The sequence below is a fragment of the Heptranchias perlo genome, chromosome 25, assembly GCF_035084215.1.
Source record: "Heptranchias perlo isolate sHepPer1 chromosome 25, sHepPer1.hap1, whole genome shotgun sequence".
Lineage (NCBI taxonomy): Eukaryota > Metazoa > Chordata > Chondrichthyes > Hexanchiformes > Hexanchidae > Heptranchias > Heptranchias perlo.
The window spans coordinates 32,875,359-32,893,508 of NC_090349.1; the positions used below are offsets into that span (position 1 = coordinate 32,875,359).

The 18,150-nt window shown below is 43.5% G+C and overlaps 1 protein-coding gene across 1 annotated transcript in view; it reads right to left on the reverse strand.

Annotated features, from left to right (window-relative positions):
• grk3 (G protein-coupled receptor kinase 3) overlaps nucleotides 1–18,150 on the reverse strand; it is a 244,025-nt gene that overhangs the window by 26,914 nt on the left and 198,961 nt on the right. The window contains exons 12-16 of the mRNA XM_068005936.1: nucleotides 12,991–13,085; nucleotides 11,666–11,773; nucleotides 7,895–7,961; nucleotides 4,731–4,831; nucleotides 661–727 (exon numbers count right to left, since the gene is read on the reverse strand). Coding sequence (XP_067862037.1) covers nucleotides 661–727; nucleotides 4,731–4,831; nucleotides 7,895–7,961; nucleotides 11,666–11,773; nucleotides 12,991–13,085 — 438 coding nt within the window. The remainder of the gene's footprint in view (nucleotides 1–660; nucleotides 728–4,730; nucleotides 4,832–7,894; nucleotides 7,962–11,665; nucleotides 11,774–12,990; nucleotides 13,086–18,150) is intronic.

An 18,150-nucleotide genomic window follows, 5' to 3' on the forward strand; every position in this document is an offset into this window, starting at 1 on the left:
CCACTGGTGATTTTTCTACACTTCCTGTACAGATCACTGATGAATACATCAGTAAAAGAAGTATTTCAAAATATAGAAAATCTCTGCATTGAGAGTGAGGGTTTAGGACACAGTGAGAAATCTGCAGTTGAACAGATGCACTTCACCAGCCAGAAAGGGAACTCAGCAAAAAGGAAAGGGAAAATGGTGAGTTAGCTGTAATTGGGTGTTAGAACTGGTAAGATGTACTGAGCTCCTGTGACTCCACAGAGTTCATGCAGCTGATGTGACACGGGAAGTTAACTGTAACCTGGTCATGCATAAAAGTGTTGTGCTATTGCGTGACTACACGTGGGATCCCACTGCAGTTCCTGACCTCAGGTTCTTGGGGAGCTGTCGAGCAGATGCAAGATACTGGCTGAGGAACAGGTTGCCTGTTTGCCTTCTTGAGTTAGGGACAGGTAACTAAAGAGAGGGTGAAATAATTTGCAAAGCAGGTGACACAATTAAAGAAATGAAGCAGAAAGGTAAACTTTATATACAAGCTGAATTTTTCCTATGGTGGCATGCAAATCTCACCACTCGATGGCACTGTGCAATGATGATTCAACATGCAGCAATACTCCACCTTGCTTACTTCACTTGTTTGTAGAAACACACACAAAATGAGCCATTTCTTACCTTCTGCAAGTAGACTTGTTGCCAGTCAATGCCTTTAAAAAAAGGATGTTCTTTCACTTCTACCGCTCTGTAGAGACAAAAGATATTATCAGTAACCCTGGCACAGAACAATAAGGAACCATTAAGCCTGGCACTGAGCAACAAAATATAATAGTTAATCCTGGCACTGAGCAACAAGATATCATCAATGACACCGCCACTAAGCAACAAGAAATGATTAATCCTGGGATGGAGCAACAAGATATAATCATTAAACCTGGCATTGAGCAACAAGACGTAATCATCAACCTTGGGACTGAGCAACAAGGTATCATCAGTAACCGTGGGACTGAGCAACAAAATAGCATCAGTAACCGTGGGATTGAGCAACAAGATATCATCAGTAACCGTGGGACTGAGCAACAAAATATCATCAGTAACCCTGGGACTGAGCAACAAAATATCATCAGTAACCGTGGGACTGAGCAACAAAATATCATCAGTAACCCTGGGACTGAGCAACAAAATATCATCAGTAACCCTGGGACTGAGCAACAAGATATCATCAGTAACCCTGGGACTGAGCAACAAGATATCATCAGTAACCCTGGGACTGAGCAACAAAATATCATCAGTAACCCTGGGACTGAGCAACAAGATATCATCAGTAACCCTGGGACTGAGCAACAAAATATCATCAGTAACCATGGGATTGAGCAACAAGATATCATCAGTAACCCTGGGACTGAGCAACAAAATATCATCAGTAACCCTGGGACTGAGCAACAAGATATCATCAGTAACCATGGGACTGAGCAACAAAATATCATCAGTAACCGTGAGATTGAGCAACAAGATATCATCAGTAACCCTGGGACTGAGCAACAAAATATCATCAGTAACCGTGGGATTGAGCAACAAGATATCATCAGTAACCCTGGGACTGAGCAACAAAATATCATCAGTAACCCTGGGACTGAGCAACAAGATATCATCAGTAACCGTGGGATTGAGCAACAAGATATCATCAGTAACCATGGGACTGAGCAACAAGATCATACAGCACAAAAGGAGGCCATTGTGTTTCTGCAGGCTCTTTGAAAGAGCTATCCAATTAGTCCCACTCCCCTGCTCTTTCCCCATAGCCCTCCAAATTGTCCCCTTTCAAGTATATATCCAATTCCCTTTTGAAAGAGATTATTGAATATGCATCCACCACCTTTTCAGGCAGTGAATTCCAGATCATAACAATTCACTGCGTAAAAAAATTACCCTAATTTCCCCTCTGGTTCTTTTGCCAATTATCTTAAATCTGTGTCCTTTGGTAACCGACCCTCCTGCCAGTGGAAACAGTTTCTCCTTATTTACACTATCAAAACCCTTCATTATTTTGAACACTTCTATTCAATCTCCTCTAAACCTCTCTGCGCTAAGGAGAACAATCCCGTCCTCTCTAGTCTCTCCACATAACTGAAGTCCCTTGTATCATTCTAGTAAATCTTTTCTGCACCCTCTCCAAGGCCTTGACATCCTTCCTGAAGTGTGGTGCCCAGAATTGGACACAATACTCCAGCTGAGGCCTGACCAGTGATTTTTAAAGGTTGAGAATGACTTCCTTGCTTTTGTACCCTATGCCTCTATTTATAAAGCCCAGGATCTCGTATGCTTTTTTAACCGCCTTATCAACTTGTCCTGGTATCACCAGTAACCCTGGCAGTGAGCAGCAAGAAATTATTAATCCTGGGATGGAGCAATAAGATATAATCATTAAACCTGGCCCTGAGCAAGAAGATATCATTAAACCTGGCACTAAGTAATAAGTTATAATTATTAAGCCTGCAACTGAGCAACAAGATATCATCAGTAACCCTGGGACTGAGCAACAAGAAATCATTAAGCTTGCCAGTGAACAATGAGATATCAGTAACACTGGCAGTGAGGAACAAGATATAATCATTAGTCCTGACACTGAAAACAATGCACAATCATTAACCCTGGCACTAAACAAGGTATAATCATTAACCCTGGCACCGAGCAACAAGTTATCATCAGTCACATGGCACTCAGCAACAAGGTATCACTAGTCCTGAACTGAGTAACAAAGTATCATCACTAACATAGGTACTGACTAACAAGGTATTATCAGTAACAAAGATACTGAGCACCAAGATAATATAGTCATTTTAGGCATATATATCTAATCTCAGCAATAAGCAAAATAGTTGATCATTAACCTTGCTACTACATAGCAAGATATTATTAAGTTTAGCACTGAGCAACAAGGTATCATCATTAACCCTGACACTGCATCAGAAGATATTATCAGTGTCCCTGGCACTCAGCAACAAGACATCAGCAGTAACCCTGGCACTGAACAAGGAAGTTTCATTATTAGTCTTGACAATGAGTAAGAAGATTTCATCCATAAACCTGTCACCAAACAACAAGATATCATCAGTAACCTTGGCACTAAGCAGCAAGAATTACTGAATATATTTAAGAAGGAGATGGATAGATTTCTAGACACAAAAGGCATCAAGGGGTATGGGGAGAGAGCGGGAATATGGTATTGAGATAGAGGATCAGCCATGATCATACTGAATGGTGGAGCAGGCTCAAAGGGCTGAATGGCCTACTCCTGCTCCTATTTTCTATGTTTCTATGTTAAGATACCAACAATAATCCTGGCACTGAGCAACAAGATATCTTTAGCCCTGGCATTAAGATACAATGGATACTTTACTCATTATAGAACTTTGAAGAACATTTCTTCTGACAAATCAACATTTATATTATCTTATCAAACATTATTATGAATATCCTACAGTTTGTTGTTGGGTCAGGGATATACTATAAAAGGTGATCCTTGAAAAATAGACCCCTGCAATTATTAGTGGAACTAGATCACATATTTACACAACCTTCTATAAAAATTCTGTTATTTAATTTAACTTGTGGAACACCTAGCAACCAAACATATTGAATGGACAGCTTAAGAGTTCAACAGGGATTAGATGGATCAGGTCTTGATCGAGGCAAGAGGAAGATGAACATAATTTGACTGGACCTAAGCAACGTGACAAGCTGAGTTGGCTGGTTGCTTTTTTCTCCTAACTTCTGAAGCAATTTAACTGAATTGAATGTCTCTTATTGCAATAATACCACACATCTGGGAGTAAATTTAAGGCTGTATTTCATACTCACAGAATCATACCGATTAGCAAGTGTCCCAAACCCCTCTATCACCATCCCTGGGTATGTCCTGTCCCACTGGCAGTTGGGTTGGAGTGACCTTGGGAATCTTCAAAATTGACTCCCGACCCCATGAAGTTTCATGGCTTCAGGTCAAACATGGGCAAGGAAATCTGCTGATTACAACCTACCGTCCTCCCTCAGCTATCCTCCATGTTGAACACCACTTGGAAGAAGCACTGAGGGTATAATTGTATAAGATTAACAAATGTGTCTGAGATATTTCCTCCAGAACCTATGGAAAGGACCACACATATCCCTAATGCAATATACTCCAGGTAGGGGACTTCAACGTCCATCACAAAGAATAGCTCGGTGGTGCCACCACTGACCGAGCTGACTGAGTCCTGAAGGACATTGGTGCCAGAATGGGTTTGCGGCAGGTGGTGAGAGAACCAACACAACAACCCACTTGACCTTGTCCTCACCAATCTACCTGTCAGATGTATCTGTCCATGACAGTATTGGTAGAAGTGACCACCACACAGTTCTTGTGGAGACCAAGTCCAACCGTCATATTGAGGACAGCCTCCATTAAGATGTGTGTCACTACCACTGTGCGAAATGGATAGATTAGGATCAGATTTAGTAGCTCAAAACTGGGCATCCATGAGGCACTGTGGCCATCAGCAGCAGCAGAAATGTGTTCCATCACAATCTGTAACATCATGGCCTGGCATGTCCCTCAGTCCTTCATCACCACCAAGCCAGATGACCAACCCTGGGAGGAAGGGGCTCCATGATGTATTAAACATTTGAGTATCCACATCCTCAACACATACAGCTACTGGCCTCTAATCTGCTCCACAGCATAAGAAAAGCATAAAACTACAGCTTACCCTCGTCCCAGGCATCCCAGCCTCTTGGCAACATCTCGCTGTAGCAGGCCTTCCAAAAGAGACTTCAACTCCGCAGAGAAAGAATCTGGTAATTCCACATTCTGAGGGGGGAAATGGAAAAATTAAACACTATTGAAGTCCAGGGCTTTGGTATACGTAGAATTGAAGTTCACCACAGTGCTCTCAGCTGCTCCAATGTAATCAGGATTTTTGGATATTAAACACCGCTGCTGAGAAAATCAGCAGCAGAACTACTTACATTTATATAGCGCCGGTCACGTTCTTAGGACTTCCCAAAGTACTTAGAATCATAGAATGGTTACAGCATAGAAAGAGGCCATTTGGCCCATCGAGCCTGTGCCGGCTCTTTATACTTCACAGCCAATGAAGTAGTTTTGATGTGTAGTCACTGTTGTAATGTAGGCAAATGCGGCAGCCAATTTACACACACCAAGGCCCCACAAACAGTAATGAGATGAATGACCAAATAATCTGTTATAGTGGTGTTGGTTGAGGGATAAATGTTGGCCAGGACACCAGGAGAACTCCCCTGCTATTCTTTGAATAGCATCATGGGATTTTTTACATTTACCTGAGAGGATTTGGTTTAACATCTCATCTGAAAGACGGTATCTCTGGCAGTGCAGTGCTACTTTAGTACTGCAGCGAAGTGTCAGCCAAGATTATGCGCTCAAGTTAATAAATGAAAGCCAGCAAGTATTTGTTAAAGGCAAATCTTGTTTGACTGACTTGATTGAGTTCTTTGAAGTAACGGAAAGGGGTGATGAGGGTAGTGTGGTTGGTGTTGTGTATATGGACTTTCCAAAGGCCTTTGATAAAGTACCACATAATAGACTTGTAGCAAAATTGAAGTCCATGGGATTAAAGGGGCAGTGGCTGTGTGGATACGAAATTGGCTAAGGGAGAGAAAGCAGAGTAGTGGTGAACGGTTTCAGACTGGAGGAAAGTGTGCAGTGGTGTCCCCTAGGGGTTGGTGTTGGGACCACTGCTCTTTTTGGATATACAGGGCATAATTTCAAAGTAGCAGATGACAGAAACTTGGAAATGTAGAAAACGGTGAGGAGGATATTAACAGACTTCAGGAGGACATGACAGACTGATGAAATGGGCAGACACTTGGCAGATGAAATTTAATGCAGAGAAGTGCGAAGTGATTCATTTTGGTAGGAAGGATGAGAAGAGGCAATATAAACTAAATGGTAAAATTTTAAAGGGGGTAAAGGAACAGAGAGAACTGGGGGAGAACGTACAAAAATCTTTGAAGATGGCTTGACAAGTTGAAAAGGCTGTTAAAAGGGCTTACGGGATCTTTGGCTGTATAAATAGAGTATAGAATACAAAAGCAGGGAAGTTATGCTAAACCTTTATAAAACAATGGTTAGGCCCCAGCTGGAGTAGTGTGGCCAATTCTGGGCACAACACTTTAGAAAGGATGTCAAGGCCTTAGAGAGAGTGCAGAGGAGATTTACTAGAATGGTACCAGGATGAAAGACTTTAGTTATGTGTTGAGACTAAAGAAACTGGGTTGTTCTCCTTAGAGCAGAGAAGGTTAAGGGGAGATTTGATAGAGGTGTTCAAAATCATGAAGGATTTTGATACAGTAAATAAGTAGAAACTGATACCAGTGCAGAAGGGTCAGGAACCAGAGGGTACAGATTTAAGGTAATTGGCAAAAGAACCAGAGCAGACATGAGGTAGAAAAAATTAACGCAGCAAGTTGTTATGATCTGGAATGCACTGCCTGAAAGGGTGGTGGAAGCAGATTCAATAATTACTTTAAAAAGGGAACTGGATAAATACTGGAAGGGGAAAAATTTGCAGGGCTATGGGGAAAGAACAGGGGAGTGGGACTAATTGGATTGCTCTTTCAAGGAGCCAGCACAGGCACAGTGGGCCAAATGGCCTCCTTTTGTGCTGTATCATTCTATGATTCTAAGTCTCTGGCGTGGGACTTGAACCCACAATCTTCTGACTCAGAAGCAAGAGTGCTACCACTGGACCAGGGCTGACTACTGAGGCAACCAAATCAGCTGATTTGCCAATTCTACTGGAAACCAGATCGTGCTGATCAGAAGCCCAATCTCTGAACACATTGCACACTGCTAGCCTACAAGAGTCACAAATTAACCCATTCAGCACCAGTATATAATAAGTTACCTTTTACCTGGTTAGTGCTGTAAAATATTATGAATCCCTTTCCAAGCAAAACAGCTGACGTACACTACTATGTATTTAGCCCTCACCAATACTTTTCTTTCTCTCCCCCTCCCGTTCAGGTTCAACCCCCAAGCTCCATTGCAATCCACCATTCTCTTACTAACAGGACAGGCACATGATGTTTTCCTAGGCCTCTGCCAGGGTCACACAGACGTCACACAGTTTCTATGTATTATGAAGTAAGAGGACGTTGAGTGACTTGTCTGCACAATTTATTCTCCTTCTGTGTAGTATACACGGCCTCATTTTAACTTGGGACCTCCCAAGGTAGTCTGGCAGAGGTCAGGAAATTCCCATTGTGAGAATCTGCAATAAAAACCTCCACACATTGTGCCACTGGTCCTGATACCACTTTAAAGAAAAAATAATACCATAGCTTGCTCTCAATAACAGTATTAATATACAACATTGTCCACTGACGTAACATAAAAGCAAGAGGGGCCAACTGTGTACTCTTCTATGTGTGCCTTTTTAGGGTCTGGACTACTTCCTCTCTCTATAGAGTGCTGTCAGTATTACTCCTTCACTGGTCCAACAGAAGAAACAGTTCCAAGGGGAAATGGAAATCACTCTCAACATGTCTACAGGTGTTCCTCTGTTCAACTGATACATGGAGAAACTTCACCCAAGAAGAGGTTAAGTGAGTATGGAAAGGGCGGGTACAGAATTCATAGCCCCATTGGCTGATGTTTCCAAGCTGCCGAAGAATTATTTTAAAAAACAAATATTAAATCAAATGATCAAAGTTGACTATAAATGTTTATTTCCTATTAACCCAAGTTAACAGATTAAATCAGTCTGAATGTAATGTTCCAGCAGCTCTTCGACAGAATCCTGAAGCAGCTCAGCAGCGTGTCTAATCCAATCTTCCTGTTTCACTGTCTCATTTGTGAATGATGTTTTTGTTGAGAGATCTGTTTTCTTACCATTGTGAGCGTCATGCGGTCAATCTCGTGCTTGTCTTTCGTTTTGTGCTGCCGGAATGGGCTGTGCCTAATGGGAGAAAAAATGCAGTTTATTATTAGACACCTAACAGACTGACTGGAATATTGCTAACAGATGGTCAATGATATGGGAATGATGGGGAAAGGGGACGAAAGGAAAGGGAAAGTCTGTAATGTCTCTAAATTTAGCAACTCAAATGTTAATACCAGAAATTTCTGTTGGGAGATTGGAGGCTGAAAGGATAGCATCCTGTGATATGACAAGGATCACATGGAACTTGAAAGGAGGACCACTGTGTGGCTGTATATATTTTTGACTATTGTTTTAAGGAAAGGACTCAAAAATACTGCTTTTACCTTTCGCGTGTGTTATTTTTGTATTATTTTCCTCATTCTCCCATTTCAATACAGTACATTCAAGTTTTTTTGCATTGGGTAATTAAAATTGAAAGTGTTGTGAGCCTCTAAAGAATTACAGTAGAGCCTCCAGCTGGTTCTACACAGGAATGGGGGACAGAGAGGTGGTTAAAGCATGAAGCTATAGACATGAGCTCCCCATAGACTCAGTTGATAGCTACACTGCCCAGTGTGGAAATGAGCCATATTGACCAGGAATATAAAGAGTCCAGTCCTGGTTTGTGCTGAGCTAGCTTATCTCAGCAGTGAAATTGGCCCCAGTGCCTCTGGGCTAGGGAGGGGAAAGTCAACCAGGGCTTTTACTCTTGATCACAGTCCAATAACTCTTGCTTAAAAAGTGCCCATGTATGGATCAGTTTGGTTGTGATGTGCTCATGGTTGAATTACCTGGTGACACTCACTGCCTAGGCTCATACATGAAGAATGGTCACTTGGGTGAGATACCAAAGGGCACTCAAAACTGTTGGTACTATACCCCAGCAAGAGACAGTGCCTTCAGGAGAGAAAGGGAGAAAATTGAAGCACTAAAAAAAATGAGACCATAATGTAGCCTCCTCTTCCAGTGACAGGATTTTCTTTCCTTATTAACTCAAATTCACTTCCCATCTCTCCTGAATGCACGACTTTTGCTGGACTATAGTTGCATGGGCACCAGCAACCCTTCAGTACCTTGCTTTAAGTGTGAGCCGAAACAGTGAGTGTCGGCAGGCTATTCAACTGCAGGGTTGCGGCATCACAGCTAGGCCATTGCTTTTCTCACCTGACAGCCACATTTACACATTTTCCAGCAGGGGCCAGTAAACAATGATCGTGAGCAGGAACACTGGCTAATTTTTCTCCTTCCTTGCCTAGGCCACTGAGGTAAATTGTAGTGCCCCAACTGCTACCCCAGCTGAGATCAGCTAATTCAGTACAGACTGAGGATTGAACCTAGGACCTTCGAGTCTGCATTGCTCAGTAACAGACTGGATGATGACTTTAGTCAAAAAGCCCTCTGGGGAGCTATCACAGATTTTGCTATCTTAACAAAATGAGTGAATATACTTTATCAGTGTGGAATTTGAACTTTTCTTCACTCACAGCGTTTCCTGAATAGCCTAAATTTACTGCGGCTGGGTTTGATCTATGAAAAGGCTTGTTGTCCCTTTTTGTGTTCCTAAAAAATATTTTCTTTAGCAATATATCGTGTAGGCATACCACTCCAAATACTGAATGAGTTAGAGTTTATTCTAAAAACAAAAATGTAATTTGTCTTTTGAACCACCAGGCAGCAGTCCTGTTGCACGAGATCCCACTTGAGGGCATGCATCTAACTCCAAAGGTTCAGTGGCTGACGTGTTGCCTAAATTACTCTCCTGCTGCTCTACTGACCAAGGGTCTAATAGCAAGAGGACTTTTTTATTTTTTCTTTCCTCTCTGATCTCTCTGGCTTCTCTGACTTTTACTCCAGGACACTTCAAGGCCTTGCTCACATCAATCGAATTGGACCATCCCACGGGATGCTTCTGTCAATGCCATCTCTTTTTCTTTATTGGATCACTCTGCTTAGCTTTTTAAAGGGCAACATCAAACAGTGTGTTTTGCTTCTGCTGCACAGGATCCTGCTGAAACCCAGCCTTCCCTACCATATTTATAAAGAATTCGATCATGCCTCATAGGCAGGCTCTCTTTTTGAAGAGAATAGAGGGGAAGAATTAGTTAAAATTGCTCCCAGAATTGTGACTGTGCGGACCTGAGAAAGACCATTCCCACTATCCCTGGTTATTCTCATTTATTTGCTCATAAAAATGAACTCATGAGGGAATTAAATTTGCTTGAATTATTGAAAAGAACAGTATTGTTCTATTTCATTGCACTTGTGAAATAAGGGCATTTTGGAGGCACCTGGCATTAATAGCATGCCTTTAAGCCACTAACACCCAAAATTCAGTTCCATACTTCTCAGCACTGTAATTTAGGCTGAGGATGTGCAACCTGTGGCCTCCGAGTCTTGGCTCAGCCCCGAAAGCCCAGACAACTTACATTTCTTATTTGCTGGTTTGCTGTTTGAATTTTGTGAGCCTATAGATTTGGAAAGGGCTGTTTTTAGTGCTGTTGCCTCATTGATATCAATATACCAACAGCTACTGGTAGTAGCAACTAGAGATATATGCAAATTATTGGGAACATGGATTTAAATTTTATTTGACCGCTCCCCCCTCACCCCACCCGACACCACCCCAAGTTATGCACATATGTGGCCCATTAAGACAAAAGCTTGATTTAGGTGATCTGAATTAGGCCAACTGGAAAGTCCGCTAAAAGGATACAAAATTTACCACTCTAACAAGTGGAGGCAAGTTACTGGATCTGTGTAAATAAACACGTTTTATAGTGTTCTGGCAGTAAAAGATGGAAAATGATGCCCGATGGAAATACACAATATTTACTCTGCTTCACCGAGATTGATCTGTTTCAGTGAAGCAATATATGAAACAGAAAGGTGGATTTCTTGAAAGCCCATCAGTAGCGTCTACAGAAGATTATATATAACATGTATATTATATGAATGTCAGAGTTGTATTCTGTGTAGGGTCAAATTAGAAAAGAAAAAAAATAACAAGAGGAACCAGACTACGTTCTTCTTTGTACATCCATAGACAATCTATCTCTCTCTTTAATAATAGTTGCATATGGCATCACGCTTGAAGTGCATACAGGGGGGAGATTTCCCCAGTGCACTAGCTGTAGCAAAATTGTAAACCCATTTATGAAGAATGTGTTTATGATTTTACGACACCGAGCACACAGAGAAAAATCTTCCCCTAAAGCACAAAGTGCCGTGTCTGAAGAGCGCTTTTTTCTGGGATTTGATTGATCATAATATAATTATGATGACCATTCAGTATGACCTTAAAGTCTCCCCACTGCAACATCCAATTGGTTCCTAAATGATTAAATAAATACATACCTGCAGATTCATTGCTTCGTCCTTTTTACAGAGCAATATATGAAAATATATTTATAAATTCAGACAGCTAGGCTGCCAACTTGGTTTGTACGCGTATGCATAAAAAGGGTGAAAACTGCAAGTTAGAATGTGAAACTCCAATAAATGCTGGCAGCTTCTTATTCCTCTATATTTATGGGAAAGAAATACCAGATGGTGACTCTTCCTTTCTTTATCTTTATCAGATCAAACCCAACTTCAAAAGGAAAGTACAGCGCATATGCAACTTAAATTTGGTGACAATCTGCAAAGCTCTTTTCAAGTAACTTACTTTTGGCACCAATGAGACAGACAGGACTACCACTACATCTTTATTCTTATACAGCATTTGTTGTTTCATGACTTACCCTCGAAGGAGTTTGAAGAGCATGCAGCCCAAAGAGAACCAATCTGCACTGCTGTCATACGCCGTTCCTTTTTGCAAAACCTCTGGAGCCATGTATCCATGGGTCCCACTACATCAATAGAAACAAACTAAACTTAAACATCATAAACAGACATAAACCCCTCTGGTTACACATCTCAATCTACCCCATATTTTTGTTAGCAACATCAAAAATGGTATAAAAAAAGGACCCTGTTTCTGGCTCAAAGAGGAAGTGCACCACATAGTGAGGTAATGAGTCATACAAACCAGATAGGCTCCAAATTTCATCCCCCGTCTAGGATGAGTTAGATGATCTCAGGTTGGTTGATGGCATTATGGGCCTTGGCACCTGTGGGCTCGGGTGGGGAAAAATCTGCTAGTGTTTTTGTTCCTGATTGTTATCCAGTAACCCTTGGTGGAAGTGCATGTGTGGACATTGGATAAGGATGTATATCCTGGATGAGGACTGGATGTATAGCCTGCTTAGACAAGGTTCTGGAGAGTTGCTGAAGCCCATGGAACTGTATACCAGCTTAGGGCCTAGGCAGCTGAAGGCACAGCCGCCAATGGTGGAGCGATGAAAATCGAAGATATGCAAGAGGCCAGAATTGGAGGAACGCAGAGATCTTGGACGGTTATAGGAAGGTACAGATAGGGAGGAGCGAGGCCATGGAGAGATCTGAAAACAAGGATGAGAAGTTTAATATCGAGGCATTGCCAGACCAGGAGCCAATGTAGGTCAGTCAGCACAGGGGTGATAGGTGAACAGGACTTGGTGCTAGTTAGGCTGTGGCAACAGAGTTTTGGATAAGTTCAAGTTTACAGAGGGTACAAAGTGGGAGGCTGGCCAGAGGAGCGTTTGAATAGTCGAGTCTAGAGGTAACAAAGGCATGGATGAGGGTTTCAACAGCAGATGAGCTGAGGCAGGGGTGCAGACGGGCGATGTTACAGAGTAGGTGGCCTTGGTGATGGAGCAGATATCAGGTCGGAAGCTCATCTCAGGGTCAAATAGGACACCAAGGCTGTGGGCGGTCTGGTTCAGCCTCAGACAGTGGCCAGGGAGAGGGATAGAGTTGGTGGCTAGGTAACGGAGTTTTTGGCGGGGATCGAAGGCAATGACTTCAGTCTTCCAAATATTTAGTTGCAGGAAATTTCTGTTAATCCAATTCTGGATGTCGATCAAGCAGCGTGACAAATCGGAGGCAGTGGAGGGGTCGAGAGAGGTGGTGGAGAGGCACAAGACTGGTCTTGTTCAAGATTCTAGGAAGCAATGACGTCCATATTAACAGGTTAAAAAGTACATACACGCTGGCATGAGGCTTCTTTTTTGAGAAATCACAGGCAAGTCCAAGGTCTGATATCCTCACGTGACCATGTTCATCTAGTAGAATATTTGCTGGCTGTAAAAAACACAAAATAACAGGGTGCACTGATCTGAATCATTTTAATTTCACAGTAAAACCACACAACGATCTCAACACTTTCATTCTGGTTTGAATACAATACATGAACATAAATCAAGTGGAATTATCTTTTCTCTATTTTCTTCCTCATTATGTATGTTTTCTTCTCTGTCTTTAGGTCCCATCTCACACAGCAGTGATCAACCAAGAGTGTCAAGTCAATGTAGCCACCAGTATGTGCACAACAGCAGTGAGGCATAATTCGCTCTCCAATTTTTCAACTTCATCCTCCCTCACTGTCTCTCCTGACAGCAATTTACCAAGTTGGATACAGTGGGGAGTGGGGTAATTTTCCAAATTCACCTGAGTTGTTAGACTCACATTTCTTAGCAGATTTATTTGTTTTATAACCACAGCTTCAGGTGTGGTGTGTCACACACTTGTCTCTCCTCTTACCTGAAATGAATGTAGACTATGGCATGGATTTTCCATAGAAAAAAAACGCCCGTTTTCAGGCGGTGTAAAAGTGGCTTGACAAGTAAAATGAGCAAAGAGGCCTTCTGCCAAAACGAGGAAAGTTTTGTGAAACTTCCATGAACTTAATTAACAGGAAAGGATTTCATTCCCTTATTGTCCGGATGTCTGGATAGTGAGTCATGTTAGCCACCTCATTCTGCATGTCAATGCGCTACCTAAGGAGAAGTCAGATATATTTATTTTCAGGCAAGTCAGAATACCTGCACTGGTCAGCCAGAGCACTGTGACAGGCAATCAGAGGTACTCACTTCAGATTTGGATGGTGACTCCTTTTCGACATCTGAGGACAGAGGCCAGTAAAAAGTTCAAAGAGGCCTTGGGCGCCACTAGGATCACAGAGCATTGGAATTCTCAAGTCCTGTTTTTGTTGCCTGGACAGGTCAAGGGGAGCTTCACAGTATAGTCCAGCAAGGACTTCCATAATTGTAGTGACTTATTGCATCCTCCACAATTTGGTCATTACAAAGGAATTGGGCTTTCCAAGCCCAGAAAGTGAAGAGGAAGGTGCCGGGGACCAATGCGCTGCTCAGGATGAAGACGCCCAGGGAAGAGACAAGGTGGGCCTGGGCACCCCACTGCCAGCAGCCTATGCCATTAGGCAGGACATCATCACCGATTTCTTCCAAGAAAGAGGGTGCCCTCCATCTTCCTGACTCAATAAAGCCCTTCATGATACCTTGACATGCTCTCAGATAACCACTCTGCAATCCTGTAATGCCTCTAATATCCTCTCTAGAAGAGATAACAGGAGGCATCACTAAAAAAAAATACGCAAACATGCTTTATTCCAGATTTGTACATGTTTAGTACCATCTAGTCCCTTCATTGTGTCCTACTTCTACTGCTATGTCTCATCGCTGTGACTACTCTTTACCCCTAAAACATTTTTCATGCATTATCCTAATCTCTTCCTCCTATGTGGTACTACCTCAGTGTCAGGAGGCTGAGAGGTTTGTGGCTGGGACTTTACCAATGGAGCCCTTGAGTCTCATTGAAGCTAATGGTCTTGAAGGACCTGCTTACTGTGACATGTCGTTTATGTGTCCAATGCCTATCGGTCCCAAACCATAAACTTCCTCCTGTACTGTCAGTGGAAGGGGCTGCACTGACATGGTTGCATTGTCACTACCACGAGAAGCAGCGACATCTGTGACCACACCTTGCAGTCCCGTAGTTCTGGGCATAGGCTCAGTTGGGCTAATGGTCTGCAAAAGAGACTGAATAGTCCCAATTTTTTTTTTTTTTTATTCGTTCACGGGATGTGGGCGTCGCTGGCAAGGCCGGCATTTATTGCCCATCCCTAATTGCCCTCGAGAAGGTGGTGGTGAGCCGCCTTCTTGAACCGCTGCAGTCCGTGTGGTGACGGTTCTCCCACAGTGCTGTTAGGAAGGGAGTTCCAGGATTTTGACCCAGCAACAATGAAGGAACGGCGATATATTTCCAAGTCGGGATGGTGTGTGACTTGGAGGGGAACGTGCAGGTGGTGTTGTTCCCATGCGCCTGCTGCCCTTGTCCTTCTAGGTGGTAGAGGTCGCGGGTTTGGGAGGTGCTGTCGAAGAAGCCTTGGCGAGTTGCTGCAGTGCATCCTGTGGATGGTGCACTGTGACAGGCAATCAGTCCTGAGAACCCTGAGCTAGGGTGCTGTTCGGGGTATCTATGGAAGCAGTCACTGCTGCTGCTCCTGAAGCCCTTACGTCCTCTTCCTGACATTGATCTCCTGGACTGCCACAGTCACCAGAGTAATCCTCACTTCATGCCATACCTCCTTCATGGTGTGGCAGATGTGGTTTGTGGACTGCTCCAACTTTAGCATCATCTACAACACAGGAGAACGGACTGTCTGCACTGCCTGTACATAAAGAAAGAAAGAACTTGCATTTAAATAGTACCTTTCAGGACTTCCCAAAATGCTTCACAGCTAATGAAGTCGTTTTTGAAGTGTAGTAATGTTGTAATGTAGGAAACGCAACAGCCATCTTGCACACAGCAAGGTCCCACAAACAGCAATGTGATAATGACCAGATACACTGTTTTAGTGGTGTTGGTTGAGGGATAAATATTGGCCAGGACACCGGGGAGAACTCCCCTTCTCTGAAATAGTGCCATGAGATCTTTTACGTCCACCTGAGAGGGTAGATCCCATATGAAAGACGGCATTTCCAACAGTGCAGTAGTCCCTCAATACTGCATTGAAGGGTCAGCCTAGATTTTGTGCTCAAGTCTCTGGAGTGCACTACCAACTGAGCCATGGGTACACGCTGACGCAGTTCATGAGACCTTTTAAAGACTGAGCCCTTGAGATCCTGGTCTTTCCGACCATTGGTCGAGGGCAATTGTTTCTGCCCCTCTGGTGAGAAATGGCTGTTTCCTAATCATGCCCTACTAGCTCTGCATGTTCACTGGTTCTCTGCAAATCACTTTGTTATGTGTCCTTCTCCCAAGTGGGTGTATCTGGGCTGGTGCTTGAATAAGTAAGGTGCCATGTTGGAGTGGGTGAATCAGGTGGAGCCATGGCCCTCTGGAGATGCCAGATGATTCTGTCTGTTAAGTGTTCAGCACCTGTGAGGGACAGAAAAGGACATTCATTTCAGGAGGGTGCACTCTGAGTTGTGAATTAGAAAGTATGACTAATCAATAATAGGAAGCCTTTCAAATAATCAGAATGTCTGAGGATAGAAAAAACTCACAGTACTATAAGCACTCCATCTCATTACCAACCAGAACCTGACAGCTTTCCTCCAACTTCTCCGTCGCCCACAAGCTCCCTGATGTGTCTGCCCAGGAGTTACAGATCTTCCTCCTTATCCCTACTCAGGGGCCTGATGTTCGTCTTTCCTCCACCTGTGGAAGTCCTTTGCCTCTGGTTGTGCGCAAGCTTCTCCTTTGCAAAGAACATAAATATTTCACACTACGGACTAACTCGCAATGCCTTTTCACCCGGTGTATGCAGGCATTCCCTTGTGAACGTGCTATCAGCAGTTGGCAATGCAGCAGCCTTTTCACTTGTCACTTAAACATTGCAAAAAATGTAACATGGAACAGTGGAATGGTAGGAGAGGAGATGTACCCTTGAGGGGACTGGTGAGGGTATCTGTGCTTAATAATGGTCTCATTCATTTCTTCTTTTACACTACACCCTGGATTTCGTTGATGTCCATTGCACCATTAAATTACGCTGTTCACTACCAAAAACAGTTGCAAGCAAGTTTCCTGGGAAAGTTAATTTGCATATAAAATGGCTACGTTCTGGGTAATTCCGTTCTAAAAGTGCAGCGAGCAGCTTAGGCCCCAGTAAACTTCAGTGCAGAAGTAGCGCAGCCTCTGTGAAGTCTATAGTCTTCATTAGAGCATTTGGGATCAGCAAGGAGAGGCTGCGGAGGTTCTTTACTCTACCCATTTGCATTTTTTCCACTAAAGGCATCTCCTACCCTCCTGGTGCCTTTTGCCAGAACCAAGAACAGTCACAGGCCAGCAACAGGGCAGCATCTCGCCGAAGGGTTGTGAACGTTGAATGAAGACCTGCCAGCTCTCCTGGAAGAGATGGAAGACATGAGGGATAGACTCCTGGGTGCGCCAGGCAGCAAGCCATCCAGCAGTGTCAGCTTTGCCACCTAGAGGGAGTGGTCCTAGTGCTCAATGCTAACTCCTTCACATTGAAGAAGTTCAATAGATTGACCAGGGCAAGCAAGGTATGGTCCAAAGACCTTTGTCTCTTTCTTCTTTGCTCACTCTGGGCACCATCACACTCTCGATCCTCTTAAAGCAACACTCACACGACTGACCCTTCACACTCCACTCTGCTTAAGAGTGCCTACAACAGCCTATCCTGCACAATGGCCACATACCTCCATTAACACACAACTGCCTTGCACAACCCTAAAACACCTTGCGCTCCATTCGGACATACTCAAATCCACTCCTCACTCAACTCACTCTTGCCTCATTACTTTTGCCACACACTCCTTAACTGCAAGCTTAACCCTCATTTAATTATCTTGTTGCAGGAGAAGTGGCCGTATAATGCCTGAAAGGCTCAGCGCCGGAGGCTTCGAATGGTAGAAGAGGACTCTAAGGAAAAGGAGGTGGTGAACCGAAACCCATCCTCAGCAACGGAGCAGGAAACGGAAGTGAGGAGGAAAGCAGAGAACAGGCCAGGCCAGAGCCAGCGCCAGCATAATAATTCTACCTCGTCTACCTCATTCCGAAACCACCCAGGTTTCTCACCCACGGAAGTTGCTTCATCTCTCCGAGGCACCAGCTCAGGGAGTTCCACCTGCAGAATCATCCAGCATGGGGGAAATAGAGGGGTGGGCGAGGATGTGCTCTTTTCCCAGTGGAGGCCGAGAAGGCCAACAATGGCTTCACAGCCATGAGACCCAGAACTCATAAGCACTCACCTCAAAAACAGAATGTTTAAGGAACATCATAGAATGTCTGAGGAACATCATACATACGTGCAGGCGGAGGACAATCTCTCAGGACGTGTGGCAATTGTCAGGTGTGACTGTTGAGTCCAAATCTCTAA